This window comes from Oncorhynchus masou, chromosome 6 (assembly GCF_036934945.1).
Source record: "Oncorhynchus masou masou isolate Uvic2021 chromosome 6, UVic_Omas_1.1, whole genome shotgun sequence".
NCBI lineage: Eukaryota > Metazoa > Chordata > Actinopteri > Salmoniformes > Salmonidae > Oncorhynchus > Oncorhynchus masou.
Window position 1 is genome coordinate 44,740,519 of NC_088217.1, and position 14,827 is coordinate 44,755,345.

At 44.0% G+C, this 14,827-nt stretch overlaps 1 protein-coding gene across 2 annotated transcripts; it reads right to left on the bottom strand.

Moving 5' to 3' along the window:
• Nucleotides 1-587: 587 nt before the first annotated feature.
• LOC135542112 (RNA-binding protein 38-like) lies at nucleotides 588-11,490 on the bottom strand. 2 transcript variants are annotated; one of them, XM_064968772.1, is made up of 4 exons: nucleotides 10,982-11,490; nucleotides 7,971-8,094; nucleotides 7,537-7,591; nucleotides 588-2,182 (listed from the first exon to the last, which is right to left on the bottom strand). In XM_064968772.1, the coding sequence occupies exons 1-4, from the start codon at nucleotides 11,192-11,194 to the stop codon at nucleotides 1,870-1,872; spliced, it is 705 nt and encodes a 234-aa protein (XP_064824844.1). In that variant the 5' UTR covers nucleotides 11,195-11,490; the 3' UTR covers nucleotides 588-1,869. The 2 variants fall into 2 exon arrangements, with proteins under 2 accessions (XP_064824844.1, XP_064824843.1); XM_064968771.1 differs by having other exon boundaries at nucleotides 7,956-8,094.
• Nucleotides 11,491-14,827: the final 3,337 nt, after the last annotated feature.

A 14,827-nucleotide genomic window follows, 5' to 3' on the forward strand; every position in this document is an offset into this window, starting at 1 on the left:
CCAGCATCTCTGATGTGTGGTCTGGTAAAATAAAACATCTCAAATTGTTAAACAAAGGACTTAAGCGCAGATAGAGGGAACCAACCAGGTAAACCGTTTATATTTGACAACTCACATGGTTACGATGCACTAAAATAAGCACGGTAACCAGGGTGACTGTGCTTTTAACCACTTACTGTACTAATAAACTCCTCCCCTTCTGGCTCTACAGTTCCAAGCTTGTCATGTCCTCAGCAACACCCCGTGGCCCTGGCAGGTGGTAGTGTTGTGGGCTGATAAAGTATGGTCTTCTGCTCCCAGAGTCCTTACCCCCACCACAAAGCAGACAGAACACACAGCACTGTGCTAACGGCTGTCACACACACACTAGCAACTGAACCCTCTTACCCCAACAGGAGCTAGTTTGTAGCTCTAGTCAACCATAGAAATGACTAAGAGTCCATTCTCGAGATTTTTTTTTTTTTTTTTACATTCCTTCATACATTTAAGGCAAAAATATGACAGAGTTTGAAATGTTATCTGCTCTTCATAGAGTTATGGGTATCAAGTTAGATTTTTAAAATATTTAATAAGGAAACAAGTCAAGACCCTTTTTAAATACAAATTCTTTATTTTTCCAAGATTTTTTTGGTTCGGCTTCTTTGAATGGACTGGAAATGACATTTTGCTGAAACAGTCAGTCTGATCCCAGCCAGCAGCATTGAAACTGGGGCTACAAAAGAGCATCTAGCATTGTGCATACAGGCAAATCCATTGGTTCAGAGGGAACATGGAAAATACAAATATGGCCATCATCAAATGAATGAAGACAAATTGTGGATCTGCACATACACTTACCAAGTTGTAGGACTTCAGTGCAACAAGACCAAGTTACAAAAAAGCTACAGAATTTCCTATAAATACCTCAACATAAATATTGTAAATGTACTTGATAATGAAACACTTACAAATACTGTACATGTCCTTTCTGAGATCAACATTTGACAATCCTAGATGAACAGTTCGACAAAATATGCAGGCACTGGTTACATCAGCTGCCTTACATAAAATACCCAATGCTCTTTGACCCCTCCTCCCACTTCCTGCATATGATTATCTACAACAATCAAGACAAAGTGAGTCAGACGACAAGTGTCTGGTATAAATATGAAGTCAGGCCATGTGAAAACTACCCTGTGGCTCTGTGAGTGAAGGAAGGGGTTAAAGGAGGAGTGTTTGTAAAAACAGGAATTTTATTAAGGCATCTTCCATAAAAATAAATGTCGTCCTGATGTCTAACGATTGATCGACTCAAATAAGGGGATCCCAGGATCTCTTCGTTCTCCATTTAGTCATGCCCCCCATGGTGTTGGAGCAATAACACTGGGGGTATGAGAGGGCAGAATCCTCGTCTGCTCTGGTGTGGATGGAAACAGTTGGCGTCATGCCTCCCACCTCTGTTCCAATTCCCAGTGTACCCAAGCAGCAGTGCCGTCGCCAACCCCATGCACTGGTAAAGAGGGGGGAGGGGGCAAATGTCCAAGTAAGCCCACCACCCCCCTCAGCTCTCTCCAAAACACAGATATGTACCATGGACATTGAAGGTTTCCACTGATTGAAACAAAACAATTAATAATTACATTGATAAAGGATACTAGTATTAATACAATAAAGACTAATAATAAAAATGAAGTGTCTGTTTCTGGAAGCCCTCTGAAGCAACCATGCATTTTATTCTAGCCCAACCCCCCCACCCCAAACTCAAGGGAGGGCTCATTCTATATAGTGCAATAGTCACGCTTTCTCCAGCCCTTCCCTGGAAGACCTGGCAGGGGCAGCACAGGGTGACTCCCCAGGCGGCCTACAGGACTCCCTGCATCCTGCCTCTCCTCACTGCATGCGGTCTGGCTGAACATGCTGCTGGGGGGCGTAATGTAAGAAGTTGGGGGCTGGGCCTGCCCCTGTGGGGAGAGTCTGATGAACAGAAGCAGGGGCCTGGGAGGGGGCGGCGGCAGGGCTGGGGGTGTAGCCGTAGCCCAGGAACCCTGGGGAGGCAGCGTAGGGGTACTGCTCAAAGGCTGCCTGGGCGTACTGGGCATAGGCAGCACTGTAGTCCAGGTAGGGGGCGGAGGAGGACATCTGAGAGGGGAGAACCAGGCTGGGCTGGATGAAGGCTTGGGGATACACATACTGCTGGGCCAACCTGGAGAACACAGACAACAGGACACTAGTTACACACTTGAACATACAATGAAGGACAGGAGCAAAGAAAGCTTAGGCCTGGATGCCGTCATTTACATTCTCCAGCAGGTCAGTAGAGTAGAGTACAGTAGAGTTGTGCTGAGCCCAGTACATCCAGTGGTGGGGAAAGTAACCAGATGCCACACCACCCACTACTAATGTGCAAAGAGAGCGAGGTAATGAGAAGAAATCAACATCCCTCGTCACTTAAAAAAAACCTACAAAACCTGTTAGGTAAGCCCCCTGAGAGAGAAAGGGTGTGGTAGTGGGGAGAAGAGAGACAGCCGTTACTGGCAGGTTTTCAAGCCCAGACACCAGCTAGTGTTTTAACAGCTGCTGCTCTTCACTCACTGAGCACACTCCAACCAATGTCTGCACACACACACACACGCTTGCTCACAAAGGGGAAGTTTGATGGAGTTGTGGTTCCTGTTTTTGAGTGCAAGCTACATTGGGCATCAATGGTTGAAAGGTGGGGAGTATTTATCAAGGCAGTCTATTAGCCAGTTGAGTCTCATGTCCTCAAAGCTCTCCCTCCCTGAATGAGGATTTGGGTGCTGGAGTCTTTAGACAGCTCATTCCCCTCCAGTCTCAGTCTAGCAGCACATCATTCATGGGGAGACAGACGGAGTTGGGGCGATATTTTTAACCAGGCCTCAAAGTGCCTCTAGGGTTTGTTCCTCTGGGGTTGCGCCCCCTCCCTCCGCCTCCTCCTTGATACTGCAGCTCGAGGGAAACAGAGGAACTCGCTCACTGTAAAAGCACACAAGCCAAAAGCAGGGCTCAGAGGAGAGTAAAATGGGGAACGTTCTTCACACAGAGTGTCTGGTAGGAGAATGCAGTACGGTCGGAGTGAAAGAAGGTAAAGACAAGATGGTACAGTCACAGCACACAACACTTCTCAGCTGAGTTTCAATACACCAGCGGCTTCCTTTCCTTGCCTCTTAACGGGTTACCACCATGTTGTGTTCACCCGTGTCCTTTCAGGTGGGTGGCCATGAGAGAAGACGTGGGAATGAAGCAATGGAAGACAGCCATCAACTCAAACACAGCAAAGGGGAAGCGTGCAGGAGTGACAAGACATACTCACAACATCCAAGTGCACCCTGCCTTACACGCTCACCCAGCCACACCCCCAAACCCTTCAGCCCCACACTGGAACTTTAAACAGCAACCAAAGTCACCACTGCAAACCATGCCATAATAGGGAATGGGCACTCTAATCAGCATAACCTTTTCATGTCATATCACACACAGGGAAAAATAAAGGCACTCCAAACCATCACAACACACTGCACTCAAGCCATCGTTGGCACCTTAGAGAGGGGCGGGAACAGTCACAACTGCCTGCTACCCTCCTCCTGGGAGCCTCCAAACAAGGCCGAACGAAGCCTGTACCTCGGGTATCTTCACTCCCCTTCCGGCACTGTTCAGCTGGGAGTACAGAGCAACCATGAGGGGGTTGGGGGAGGATAGTGGAGGTTAACAACATGTATTCATTATCTGGATCCTCATTGATACTATTGGGATTGTTCCATCCTTCAGGGCGATGAGTGAAGCTAACAGCTAAGCTGTTTTGCAACGTCTGAAGACATTATGCTGATATGATACAGAAGTCGAGACCAGTGTTGCCTGGGTTCACACACATAGCAAGTCTTTCTCTGTAGGTAGGCATTTAATAGTCAGGACAAGAGGTCTGCTGAGTGGTATAAACCAACAATAATCCACACAAAAATAAAAACATGAACACTATAGACAGAGATAATATGAACCACCCAGGAGCCCATGGCAGAGGGAACAGAGCATGCTGATACACTGTTCTCCCCTCTAACGGTACGGAACGGTCAGCTACTCACAAAGAACCATTCAGACACCCACACAGACAGGCACAGACAGTTGACTATACATGAAGCCTGTCGGGCATACGCACATTCACACACAGATGAGCCTCTCCTTTCTGTGGCCACAGACCGAGCTAGATCAAGATGACCTTTCTGATGTACATTAGTAGGAAGTACAACAAAATGGTCAATGCTTCAATCATTTTGATAGAAAAGTTAATAGAAATTACTATACTGAGAGGATGAGACGTGAATGCAGAGAAACAGAGTGAGAGAAGAGGCAGAAAAGGAGAAAATGAAACAGGGAAGCAGAGCTCCCTGGGCCATCTGACATCACAAGGCCTGTGGGGGTCTTGGGATGAAGGGATCGGGGGCTGGCAGGGTGAAGGGACTGCCGCACCAAGCAGATGGACTTCCTGACCGAGCCCTCGTGTTGTTTTCGTCGCGGTGAACAAATCGAAGGGCTTCATCAATTCAAGCTAAATGTTGCTAGCTAGGATAAATCTGTTACATTTTGGCTTTCATGGCAAATAAATCCACTGCCAATACATAGTTCTGACCTACATGCTAGGCTGACCCCATTTAGTCGACTGGTCGATTGTTTGGTCAATAGCTTTTCAGTCGATATCAAAACAAAGTTTTGCCCTCGTCTCTGCAACTCCCCAACGGGCTCGGAAGATGCGAAGGTAGAGCCATGCATTCGCCGAAACACCTGCTCACTTAATCCAGAATCACCAATGTGTCGGACAAAACGCAGCGCAACTGACGTCCGAAATCAGCCTGCAGGCACTCGGCCCGCCACAGGGAGTTGCTAGAGCACAATGAGCCAAGTAAAGCCCCCCCGGCCAAACCCTCCACTAACCTGGATGACGCTGGGCCAACAGGACTCCCGGCTACAGCCGGTAATGATCAAACCCCAGGCTGTGGTGATGCTGCAACACTGATGCAGTGCCTTAGACCACTGCGCCACTCGGGAGGCCCCTTTATAGCCCATCTTGATTGACGCCAGTCTCAGTGGACTAATCAATTGAAGACGGCACACCAGTAGCAAACTTATCATTAATTCTAATAATTTCTCATCTACAATGTTTGTGTGGTTACAGTAATTTCTGTTAATGGATTCAATATACACTGAACAAAAATATAAATGCAAAATGTTGGTCCCATGTTTCTTAAGCTGAAATAAGACATTTCCATATGCATAAAAAGCTTATTATTTCGCTCAAATGCGTTTACAGTCATGTTAGTGAGCATTTCTCCAAGATAATCTATCCACCCGACAGGTGTGGCATATCAAGAAGCTATTTAAAACATCATGATCATTACACAGGTGCACCTTGTGCTGGGGGAAATAAATGCTACTTCAAAATGTGCACAACTTGACAACACTTGTGAGAAAAAGAGTTTGTTTATTTCATTCCATTCATGATTTGTCAATTTACTCATTATGTTGTGTTTGGAGCGCTCCTGTCAATGTTGAGTAAGGACGCGCACCTGATTACGCATAGAAGGCATAAACTACCTGGCCTGCGCGCAAATGTAGGCTTATAAAATGTGCCCATTTGGGGATCTGATAGTATTTCTGATCACTCACCACCACTAATGAGCTGTGGAGCTTCTTAAAGTAATTCTCTTCACAAAAAACAACAAGTCTGTTTTTACATCCATTGAGAATGACAATAGTTCCTCAATGTAGCCCATTTGAAAAACTTTCCAGCTCTCTCCCTTTCGATAACCACTCGGCGTGAAAGGGAAAACAATGTCATGCTCTGATCCACTGGAAACATAAAATAGGTCTACCCGATTACTTCTTATCCCTTGCGCAAATAGCCTATAGCGGTTTCTGTCCAGAGCTCACTTTCACAGGAAAATGAGGGTCCAGAATGTTTTATACAATGCTGCAAGTTTGTTAGATCAAGCTTTCTGCTGGACCAAGTTGATACAACATTTCAAGTTCCTAGCAGACAGTCTGTGGCCAATGTGATTATTTGTATCATGATATTTTCAACCTGCAGGCGGCAATGTTTTTATTTGTTGGCTTTACGTAAGCTATTGTTTTTTTTTTTACAGAGATTTGTATAATTTAGATGCATTTGAAAATCATAATTGGCACGCAGATCAGTAGAAATGTTAAGATAAATTGGCACTCCAAATGGAAAAAAAAGGATACCAACCCTTAGTGTAGCCTATTACCAGCAACTTCGGAAGTGCAATGGCAGAATCTGTTGATCGTTTAACTTTTTGGAGGACGGGGACAGCCCTACTGCATTCAAACTTAAGGCTACATGCAAAAAAAGGTCCTGGCATTGCAAATTCTGGCCTGGAAGTAAAACAAAATATACAGAAAAGCGATCATAAAAATGTAATGCAAAATAACATTGTGGGTAACACCTGTAGGAGGTGTGGCGCCAGGTGAAAGTACAGCATCATTAAGCACAATGCCTCTTCAGAGACAGAGCTGTCGCAACCCCCCAACTTAAACCCCTTACCTAATCTTCCCCCCTTATTCCCACCCCCAGTCTCACAGGGGTGTCAATTTTCAGCGTCTCAGTCTAACCATCCTCCCCGACACCCAGCAGAAAACAGTGTTAGGGCTTTGTCTTTCTTGTCTCGTTTCTTCTCCTTCTGGCAGGGGAGGACAAGATGGAAAAATACTATAGGGTAAAATGATGGGGGAGTGGAAGAGGAGCACTATGCTACGGTCCAGTCTGGTCCACACACATGCTCAATCCCTCCCAACCATACCACTTCATAACATGCCGTTTAAGGGTCTGGTGCAGGAGAAAGGCTGAAAGAACACTTAGAGCAGCCTGTATCTGTCACAAGCCCATAGAGATCTCTGAGCTCAACAGACAGGTGCCCTCTCTCCCTCTGGGGCTGCAGTCAGTCACGGGGGATTAGGTAGTGTAAAAAGCGCCAATAAGAGCCAACACCTGTCAGACACATGACCACAGAGCAAGTTTCAGACCCTGGGGGGCTCCGCACAGCCCGTTATGACATAGGGGGGATTCTAAGCACCCAAAGTCCATTGACATGATCTTATAACATGTAAGGGCTTAGACCTCTGGCTTCAAAGCTAGGACTTGAGGAGAGGGGGGGGGGGTGACACTGCAACAGCAGGGGGCGAGTGGTGTCAATCCCATGTCAGTGGCATGGCCATTAAATGCCCAGCAGAACACTTGTCCTGGACACCAGTCACAGACTGGCCTCCCTCCAGGCTGTTTCTACAACACAGACAAACACTCTGCCCCGGAGCCTTGCTCAGTGAGAGAGCCCACTCAACCAGATAGATACTGGAGGGTCTAAAAGAGGGGATGAGCGTCACATGTCCCCATGGAATGTACCATGCTACGACCATTTGAAAACAAAAGTTAATTGGCAAAAGTCTAAAGCGTACATACATATACACATATGGGTTTAATCTGTCCTAATGTGTCATTCAGAAAATACTGTGGTATACTGCCCACTCACTTACCCATACTGCCTCTGGATGAGCGCTGGGTGAATAGGTTGCACGCCGATGGATATGCCTGGAAGACAGGAAACTTCCCTTCAGATACATTTGCATTTACAGTAGAGGGCCAGAGAACAACACAGAGGAGAGGCAGAGCAAAATTCACTAAACTCTGGGGTAACTCAGGCAACCTACCAACAATAAACAAAACATGCAGAGATGGCAAATTACATTGCGTTTTTGTTATACATTAACCCAGTCCCCTATTACACATGCGTAAGAGTCAATCCAGATGCAATTAAAATGGTTTGTACATTTCTGTATGACGTGAGATTTCTGAATTACCATTTACCAACAGATTTGTCTAAACATTCCGATACGGTGTGTGTGTACGTGACAAGTGTAGTTGTGGTGTTGGTGTGTCCGGCGGTTGTTCTCACCCCTGGTCGGCTCACCTAGTTGCATATTGCGGGGCTTGGCGCCAATGTAAGCCAGGTTCACGTTGGACTTGCGCCCGTCGATGATGGGGTTGGGGTCTTTACAGGCCCTCTCTGCTGATCCCCGATCTGTCATCGTCACCTGACATGTAATCACACAGACGTTGACAATATTAGCAAAACTGAAAAGACACCAGTTCCCACCTTTAGCTGGTAATACAGTCAAAAGTATAAATCTATTCATCGCCAATTGTGGCAGCGAAGCTATGAAAAGGTCAGTCAAGGACAGGGCCACCCTGAGCCGCCAAGCAGAACTAAAAAGAAACAACCCCTGCTGGTCTGTCATCACAGAAATCCCCCTGTCCAGCTTCCACTGTAAAAATAACCCTTTCTGAACAGAAGAGGAAATTGCAAACAAAGCAGTGATTATCAGTTAAACACAACCCTGAAGACTTGCTCAGTCACCCACCCACTTGTCAGCAGCACAGTCAAAGAAGTCAGCTGAAATATGTCATCTCAGTAATGATGAATAACAAGGGCTTATTCAATTAGGCAATAGAGCATAAGGAGATTGTTAGAATCCACCCCTCACTCTCCTTCCAAGGCATTAGACAGCATCACCTTCTGCCAATTCAAGATGTCTCAGATGATTACATATCTAAGGTATAGATCTATTCTAGTCTGTAGATCTAGGTGTAGACCTATTCTAGAGCCATACCTCTAGACGAGAGGTTGAGCCCACTCCATGACGTGTTATGAACACACATGAGCAGCGAGGCTGTGTTGACACTGAAACTCTATTGGAGAGGGTCTACTAATCCACCATTGGAGTGTGTTTAAAAGTACTTCTTGCTCTGGAGACGTTTTTTCTCCTCCTGCTACTCAAGCAGTCAGCAACAGGATGATCAAGTTGGCCCTGTCGGTTACTGGGATAAAGCCGGAGGGTTTTTGCCCTCCGCTGCATGCAAGGTGGGGACACCTATTTCCCAACCTCGAACACCCTCATATGCCCGAGCCAGTCAGACCTGAAACACCAGACACATTTGGCAGCAGTAGCAGCCATTAATGACAGAGCTCCACTGTTTCTTGGTCACCGCTGATGTGTAAACAAAGTGCCATTTTCTTAACAGTTAAATGGCTGAGGCGTAAACGACACACCAGTTTTCCATTACATCTTCGGCCTCTGTTAATGCTGATGAGTCTCCAAGTTTCTGGTAAATATGAGCATTTCTGCCATTTATGTTCTGTGTAACCATGAGAAGGAAGATGGGCTTCTTTTTGCCTGCCTCATACAGATTCTCTTTGTTACGGTTTCTGCTCACACTGGCTGATTACCAGAGGGTCATTACGGAAGCTGGCAGACAATCTGAATTTGGGCTGAATAGTGTCAATCTTAGGAGCTGAATATTTGGTTTTATAAAAGGATTAATGGAACCATCTATGGCAATCAAAAACCCACCTGTGGTGATTGGTTAAGCTGACACAGGAAAGGGAAGCGCACAAAAAATCCATCTCCATCTTGGGAGAGAAAAGAACTCCCACTTTCTAACTCATAACCGCAGTTATGATTCTATAAACACCACATGTAAGGCCCTGAGTGCTTCAGTTGTTTACAAATGGGAGGGCCTATTCAACACCGCTCCAAAATCCCCATATAAAGCAAGCAAGGACAGCAGCTCCCACTTCGGAGTGTGTGCCCTTGCAGAGCTCATAAACGATAAGAGCTAAGTCCTTCACGGGACAGTGCTGGGAGGTTGGTGAAAAAAAGGAAAGGCATGTGGTGTGTTCGTTTTAAATGGATAAGCAGAGGGACATTAGATATATAATCTTTTTAACAATAAACTCGTGTGATCTCTCATCCTGATTACAGCTGTGATAACAGCAAGGCAAAAAACGATTCTCTCCATTTGCGCGTTTAAGCCGTACATTTGGGCAAGGATTTATTTTGACATGCGTTTGAATGACCGCAATATGCAAGAGATGCAACTTTGGCGACAGCATTGTATTCGGTTGGGGATATCCAATTGTACTTCAAGGTCCAGTGCAGTCAAAAACGTGATTTTTCTGAGTTGTGTAGATTTCCACACTGAGGTTGGAATAAGAATGTGAAAGGAAAATGATGCCATTTTAGTGTAATGGCGAGGTGTTTGATGCAATGAGTTATGTATTATATATATATTTTTTAAGTGACCTACGTCTAAATTGCGCCGCCATTTTCTGAAATTTTTAATTTCAGTTTATGTGACAAAACAAGTAAGTATAGTGCAGAGAATCATTGCCGCAATTAAATAACTTTAACATAAACAAAAATAGTGTATTTTCAGCAAATGTACAAAAACGAGAATGAAAGATCTGACACATTTCTATGCGAATTTGGTCAGGTCGCCCAAAAGTTACATTTATTGCAGCTTTAAAATGGGAAGTGCTCATACAGTAAATGTTCCAGAATATAAACATGTACTGAAAGCAGCCCTGGTCAAGATCGTTTTGCATGGCAGTGCCCCTGGTGGGCAGCGTTTGCCCACTATAGACCATTCAATTGGTCTTCAAGTGAACTCCACCAACAACTAGCAGTTCAGTTTCCCCTCCCCACTCAGACCACTCACAGGCAGTCCTAGCTAAATTCTTGCTTGCGAAAATGCATATGCCAAGAAAAAAAGAAGTATTTTTGACCATTTTAATTGAAAAACAATCACCGTAAGGTCCTTAATCATTACCAAGAAATGATTTGATATTGAGATAAAAATTTAAAAAAAGCTTTGGGCTTTTACACAGGTACTTGGCGCAGCCGCATGTATTACGGTTTTCCTCTAGGCAAGTAGCACAGACAGTTCCATGGAACAATAACTTGGTGGCGGAAGGAAACGTGGTGAGCATTTGCCCAATGACAAATACATAGAAAACAAATGGACCAACCATTAACATTTTATAGGCAACTCGATTTTACGGTGTTGCCGTAAAGACGCACGTGCTGCCACTGATCAAGCTGCAGGATAAACGCATAACCGACAAGTGTCAATGTTACTTACAAAGCCATATCCTCTGGATTTCCCCGTTTGTCTGTCCGTTATCACCACCGCCTCGTCGATGTCTCCGAAGGCCTCAAAATACTTTCTCAAGGAAGCATCGTTAGTGTGGTAGGGCAAACCGCCCACGAAAATTTTGGTAAAAGTAGTGTCTTTTTGAATTGCTGTAGAATGCATCACTTCCAGGCCTCCGTTGCCGAACTGATGCAAAAGCATTGACAAGCCGAGCCGATAAGAGAGCTAGGCTAAAGACTAGTGAACAGTTAACTAAAAGGTAGCCTAGTTGGTTAACCAACTATTGATATGTCCAGCATCAAAAGGCTATTAGCTGCTCGACTCGAGATGTTTTCAAATATGCAACAGGGGTCTGTTCTCGCTTGCTTCTCAATTTTACGTTTTTTCTTTCCTGATTCAGAACTTGAACTTCTTGTTGCCAAGTTCACTGCGTTTCCGAATAGGTAACTGCTTCAAATAGTTTTTTTGCGCTTTCGAAATAGTTCCTTGAGTTGCCTCTATATTGAAAGTGTTCCGGGAGAGTTTATATACTCGCCGAACCTGATCACGCCCATATTAGATGACTGGCCTATGGGCAGTGATTCTGGATGACCATTTTTTTCTAACGCAGTAAAGCCCGCCCCCACGCGTTCTTTTTGCACCTGCTTTTGTCCTTTACTACACAAAGACGAGTAATAACTAGGTCTACAGCCCACTTCACACACATGTTACATTGTATCACTCTCTTAGTAATAGAGAAACAACTCTCTACCTCGTCTGTTGTACCTTAATAAATATACATTTGTTGACTTCATTTTGATTTTGTTTTGCAATTTTCTATGACCATATGCTGCACATGTGATATGCCTTTTGATTGTAATGGCTCAACAATAGAGTACCACAGTATGCGTCACAATACTGGCACCTCCACTGTGACACTATTTTGACTATGCCTGCTAAAACGCATTATGCCTGCTAAAACGTGAGTGTCTTATAGTTCATCTTGTCATTCTTCTCATTGTCATAAATTCCAAATTGTCGTTTCAGTTTTTAGTCTTAGCCTACAAGGGGTTCTCAATATAAGTGGCACAAACACATGTGATTCCAATATACGAATTACATGGATTTCACCTTAGTGAAATCCATGTGGTTAGTATATACCACAATAATTATAGCCTATAAGCCAAATTGTACACCTCAGTAGCAATAGGTTACAGACGGCCGTGTTTTCCGGTCAACCCATTCATATAACGAGGATGATACATAGCATTATAATAGGCCCGCCAAAGACGAGCGCCCTTTAGGTTATTATCGACAAGGTATTTTTGCCAGCGCCCATTATAAAACAAATGCTTGGCTCACATTGATTACAAGAGTGATAACAGCGTGCAAATACCGCATTACTCTGTTTACTTAAACATTGCCGTTATATGATTCAGGGGGAGTTCACAGACTCGTAAATGGTGTGTGTCAGTCAGACAAGATTGTAGGCTATAATGCCACGTTCAAAATAACTGGGTTCTCAGAAATCTCCGACTTCCGAATTCAACGCCCAAAAGACAACTGGGAACTCGACAACCAAAAAGAGCTCCTCCTGGGGAAAACATCGTTTAACGGTTATCCAACTACGAATTCAAAGTCGGAAACTTGGGCATTTTTCTAGAGCTCTGACTTTCCGACCTGAAGATCACTGATATCATGATTTGACCTCATTTTTTTTGAGTTCCCCGTTGTCTTGAAAGCACCATATGCAAGTATATCATCCTGAGACTCAGCAATTCATTGTTGTCCTCTAGTGGACATCACTTCTTGGGCCATATCTCTGAGGCCATGCAAACTACTGTATTAAGTCCTGTTGTCCCTTTTCAGAGGACATTCTGCAGGCTTTTCATTGATATCACGTGTAGGGGTGTGACCTTGGCAACTTTATCTTCCTGGTGCATGCAAAAATGTCTGTCATCAAAATTAGCACATTTGATGGACATTTTAAAAGTAGTGTGTGTAATTATTAATCATCATTTTGTGAGTTTGATATTCAAATGGTTTCTAGTAAGTGAATATCTCAGGAATAGTTAAGGGAGTTGTCAGTACTGTGTTATAATTTTCACATTAAATAAGAGCTTATCAAGAAATGTCCTCTGTAGTGGACACCGGATGCTGCAACTATGTTTTTCACCTACTGTACCCATTAACTGTAATGTTCATTTTTCATAATTACTTCCAAATGACCACTACAGCAGACTATTATACACTTACAGTAAAAGATAAATAACAATGTTTTGTCTATTTTTTTTCTTGGTAACCTTTCCCAACTCCCTACATTTTTAAAATAATAATAAACCCCCCCAAACAATTATCGGGAGGATAGGGAGGGGAGTAGAGCTATCCCGTAAAAGAAAGGTTCTTGTGGTTAAGTTATTGCTCAAAAACAGTCAAGCCTTTCTTTTTGGAATAACCTACCCTCTGAATTTATCACTAACGGTTTAAGCCACGGCTTAATGTTACACTGGTTGCCATGTTCACAGTGACCTCCAGTAGTATATAAATGATCGGTTAATTGTTCCGAAGAACATCAGTTAGGGCTGACTAGGGTCTGGAGAACATGCCAGGGCAAGTACCAGAATTGTGGGGCACCACCATTACTCCTGAATAAGACATTCATAGGACTCTACTTACTACAGGAGCATGGTACAGCATGGTACAGTGTTAGCTGGACTACTATTAAACAACTTGACACACTGACAACCACATAATTTATGAAAATATGGCATGGAGCGGGTAGAGGTAATAAAACATTGGATTTTAAATGAAGGATGGTGACCTGAGTGGCTGGAAACATTGGTTTGTTTAAATTGACAAGGCCATTTTGATGAAAGCACAGAACAGTTTGTGAGGAGCCAGTGAACAGTAACACTAACTTCCAATCCTTGGTGCTTTGGAGCACATCTGCTAAGTACCCAGGCCCTGGCTGGCAGTGAGACACTAATGACCACAATATAAGGCCTTTTCAGTCACACCTCCATGACCAGCATCTATTCACACATGGCTTTTGTAGCTCCCCACCACCCCTTATTCATATCCTACTGACAAATCCCCAATATCAGACTCCTTTCCCACTCCAATTCAAGACTCACCTGATGAATCAAACTGCACTGCGTTGATCCTCAACTGACCTCCCAACCTTTCTCTCTGTCTGTCTGGATCACCGCAGGCGCAGGGGCCAACTAAAAGACAAAACATACCACCTAGTGGCCAATTAAAGAGCATCATGGTCATGTTAGCTCCAGTTTGAAGTTTATACAGTTGAAGTCGGAAGTTCACATACACCTTAGCCAAATACATTTAAAATCAGTTTTTCACAATTCCTGACATTTAATCCCAGTAAAATGTCTCTGTTTTAGGTCAGTTAGGATCACCACTTTATTTTAAGAATGTGAAATGTCAGAATAATAGCAGAGAGAATGATTTATTTCAGCTTTAATTTCTTTCATCACATTCCCAGTGGGTCAGAAGTTTACATACACTCAATTAGTATTTGGTAGCATTGCCTTTAAATTGTTTAACTTGGGTCAAACGTTTTGGGTAGCTTTCCACAAGCTTCCCATAATAAGTTGGGTGAATTTTGGCCCATTCCTCCTTACAGAGCTGGTGTAACTGAGTCAGGTTTGTAGGCCTCCTTGTTCGCACACGCTTTTTCAGTTCTGCCCACACATTTTCTATAGGGTTGAGGTCAGGGTTTTGTGATGGCCACTCCAATACCTTGACTTTGTTGTCCTTAAGCTATTTTGCCACAACTTTGGGAAATATGTTTGGGGCCATTGTCTATTTGGAAGACCCATTTGCGACCAAGCTTTT

Excerpts from the sequence above, each read along its gene's own strand:
- LOC135542112 (XM_064968771.1), bottom strand. The coding sequence starts at position 11,194 with ATGCTTTTGCATCAGTTCGGCAACGGAGGCCTGGAAGTGATGCATTCT. Across the intron at positions 7,592-7,955 it reads ACTAGGTGAGCCGACCAGGG|GCATATCCATCGGCGTGCAA; the intron begins GTGAGAACAACC and ends CCTGTCTTCCAG. Across the intron at positions 2,183-7,536 it reads CTCATCCAGAGGCAGTATGG|GTTGGCCCAGCAGTATGTGT; the intron begins GTAAGTGAGTGG and ends TGTGTTCTCCAG.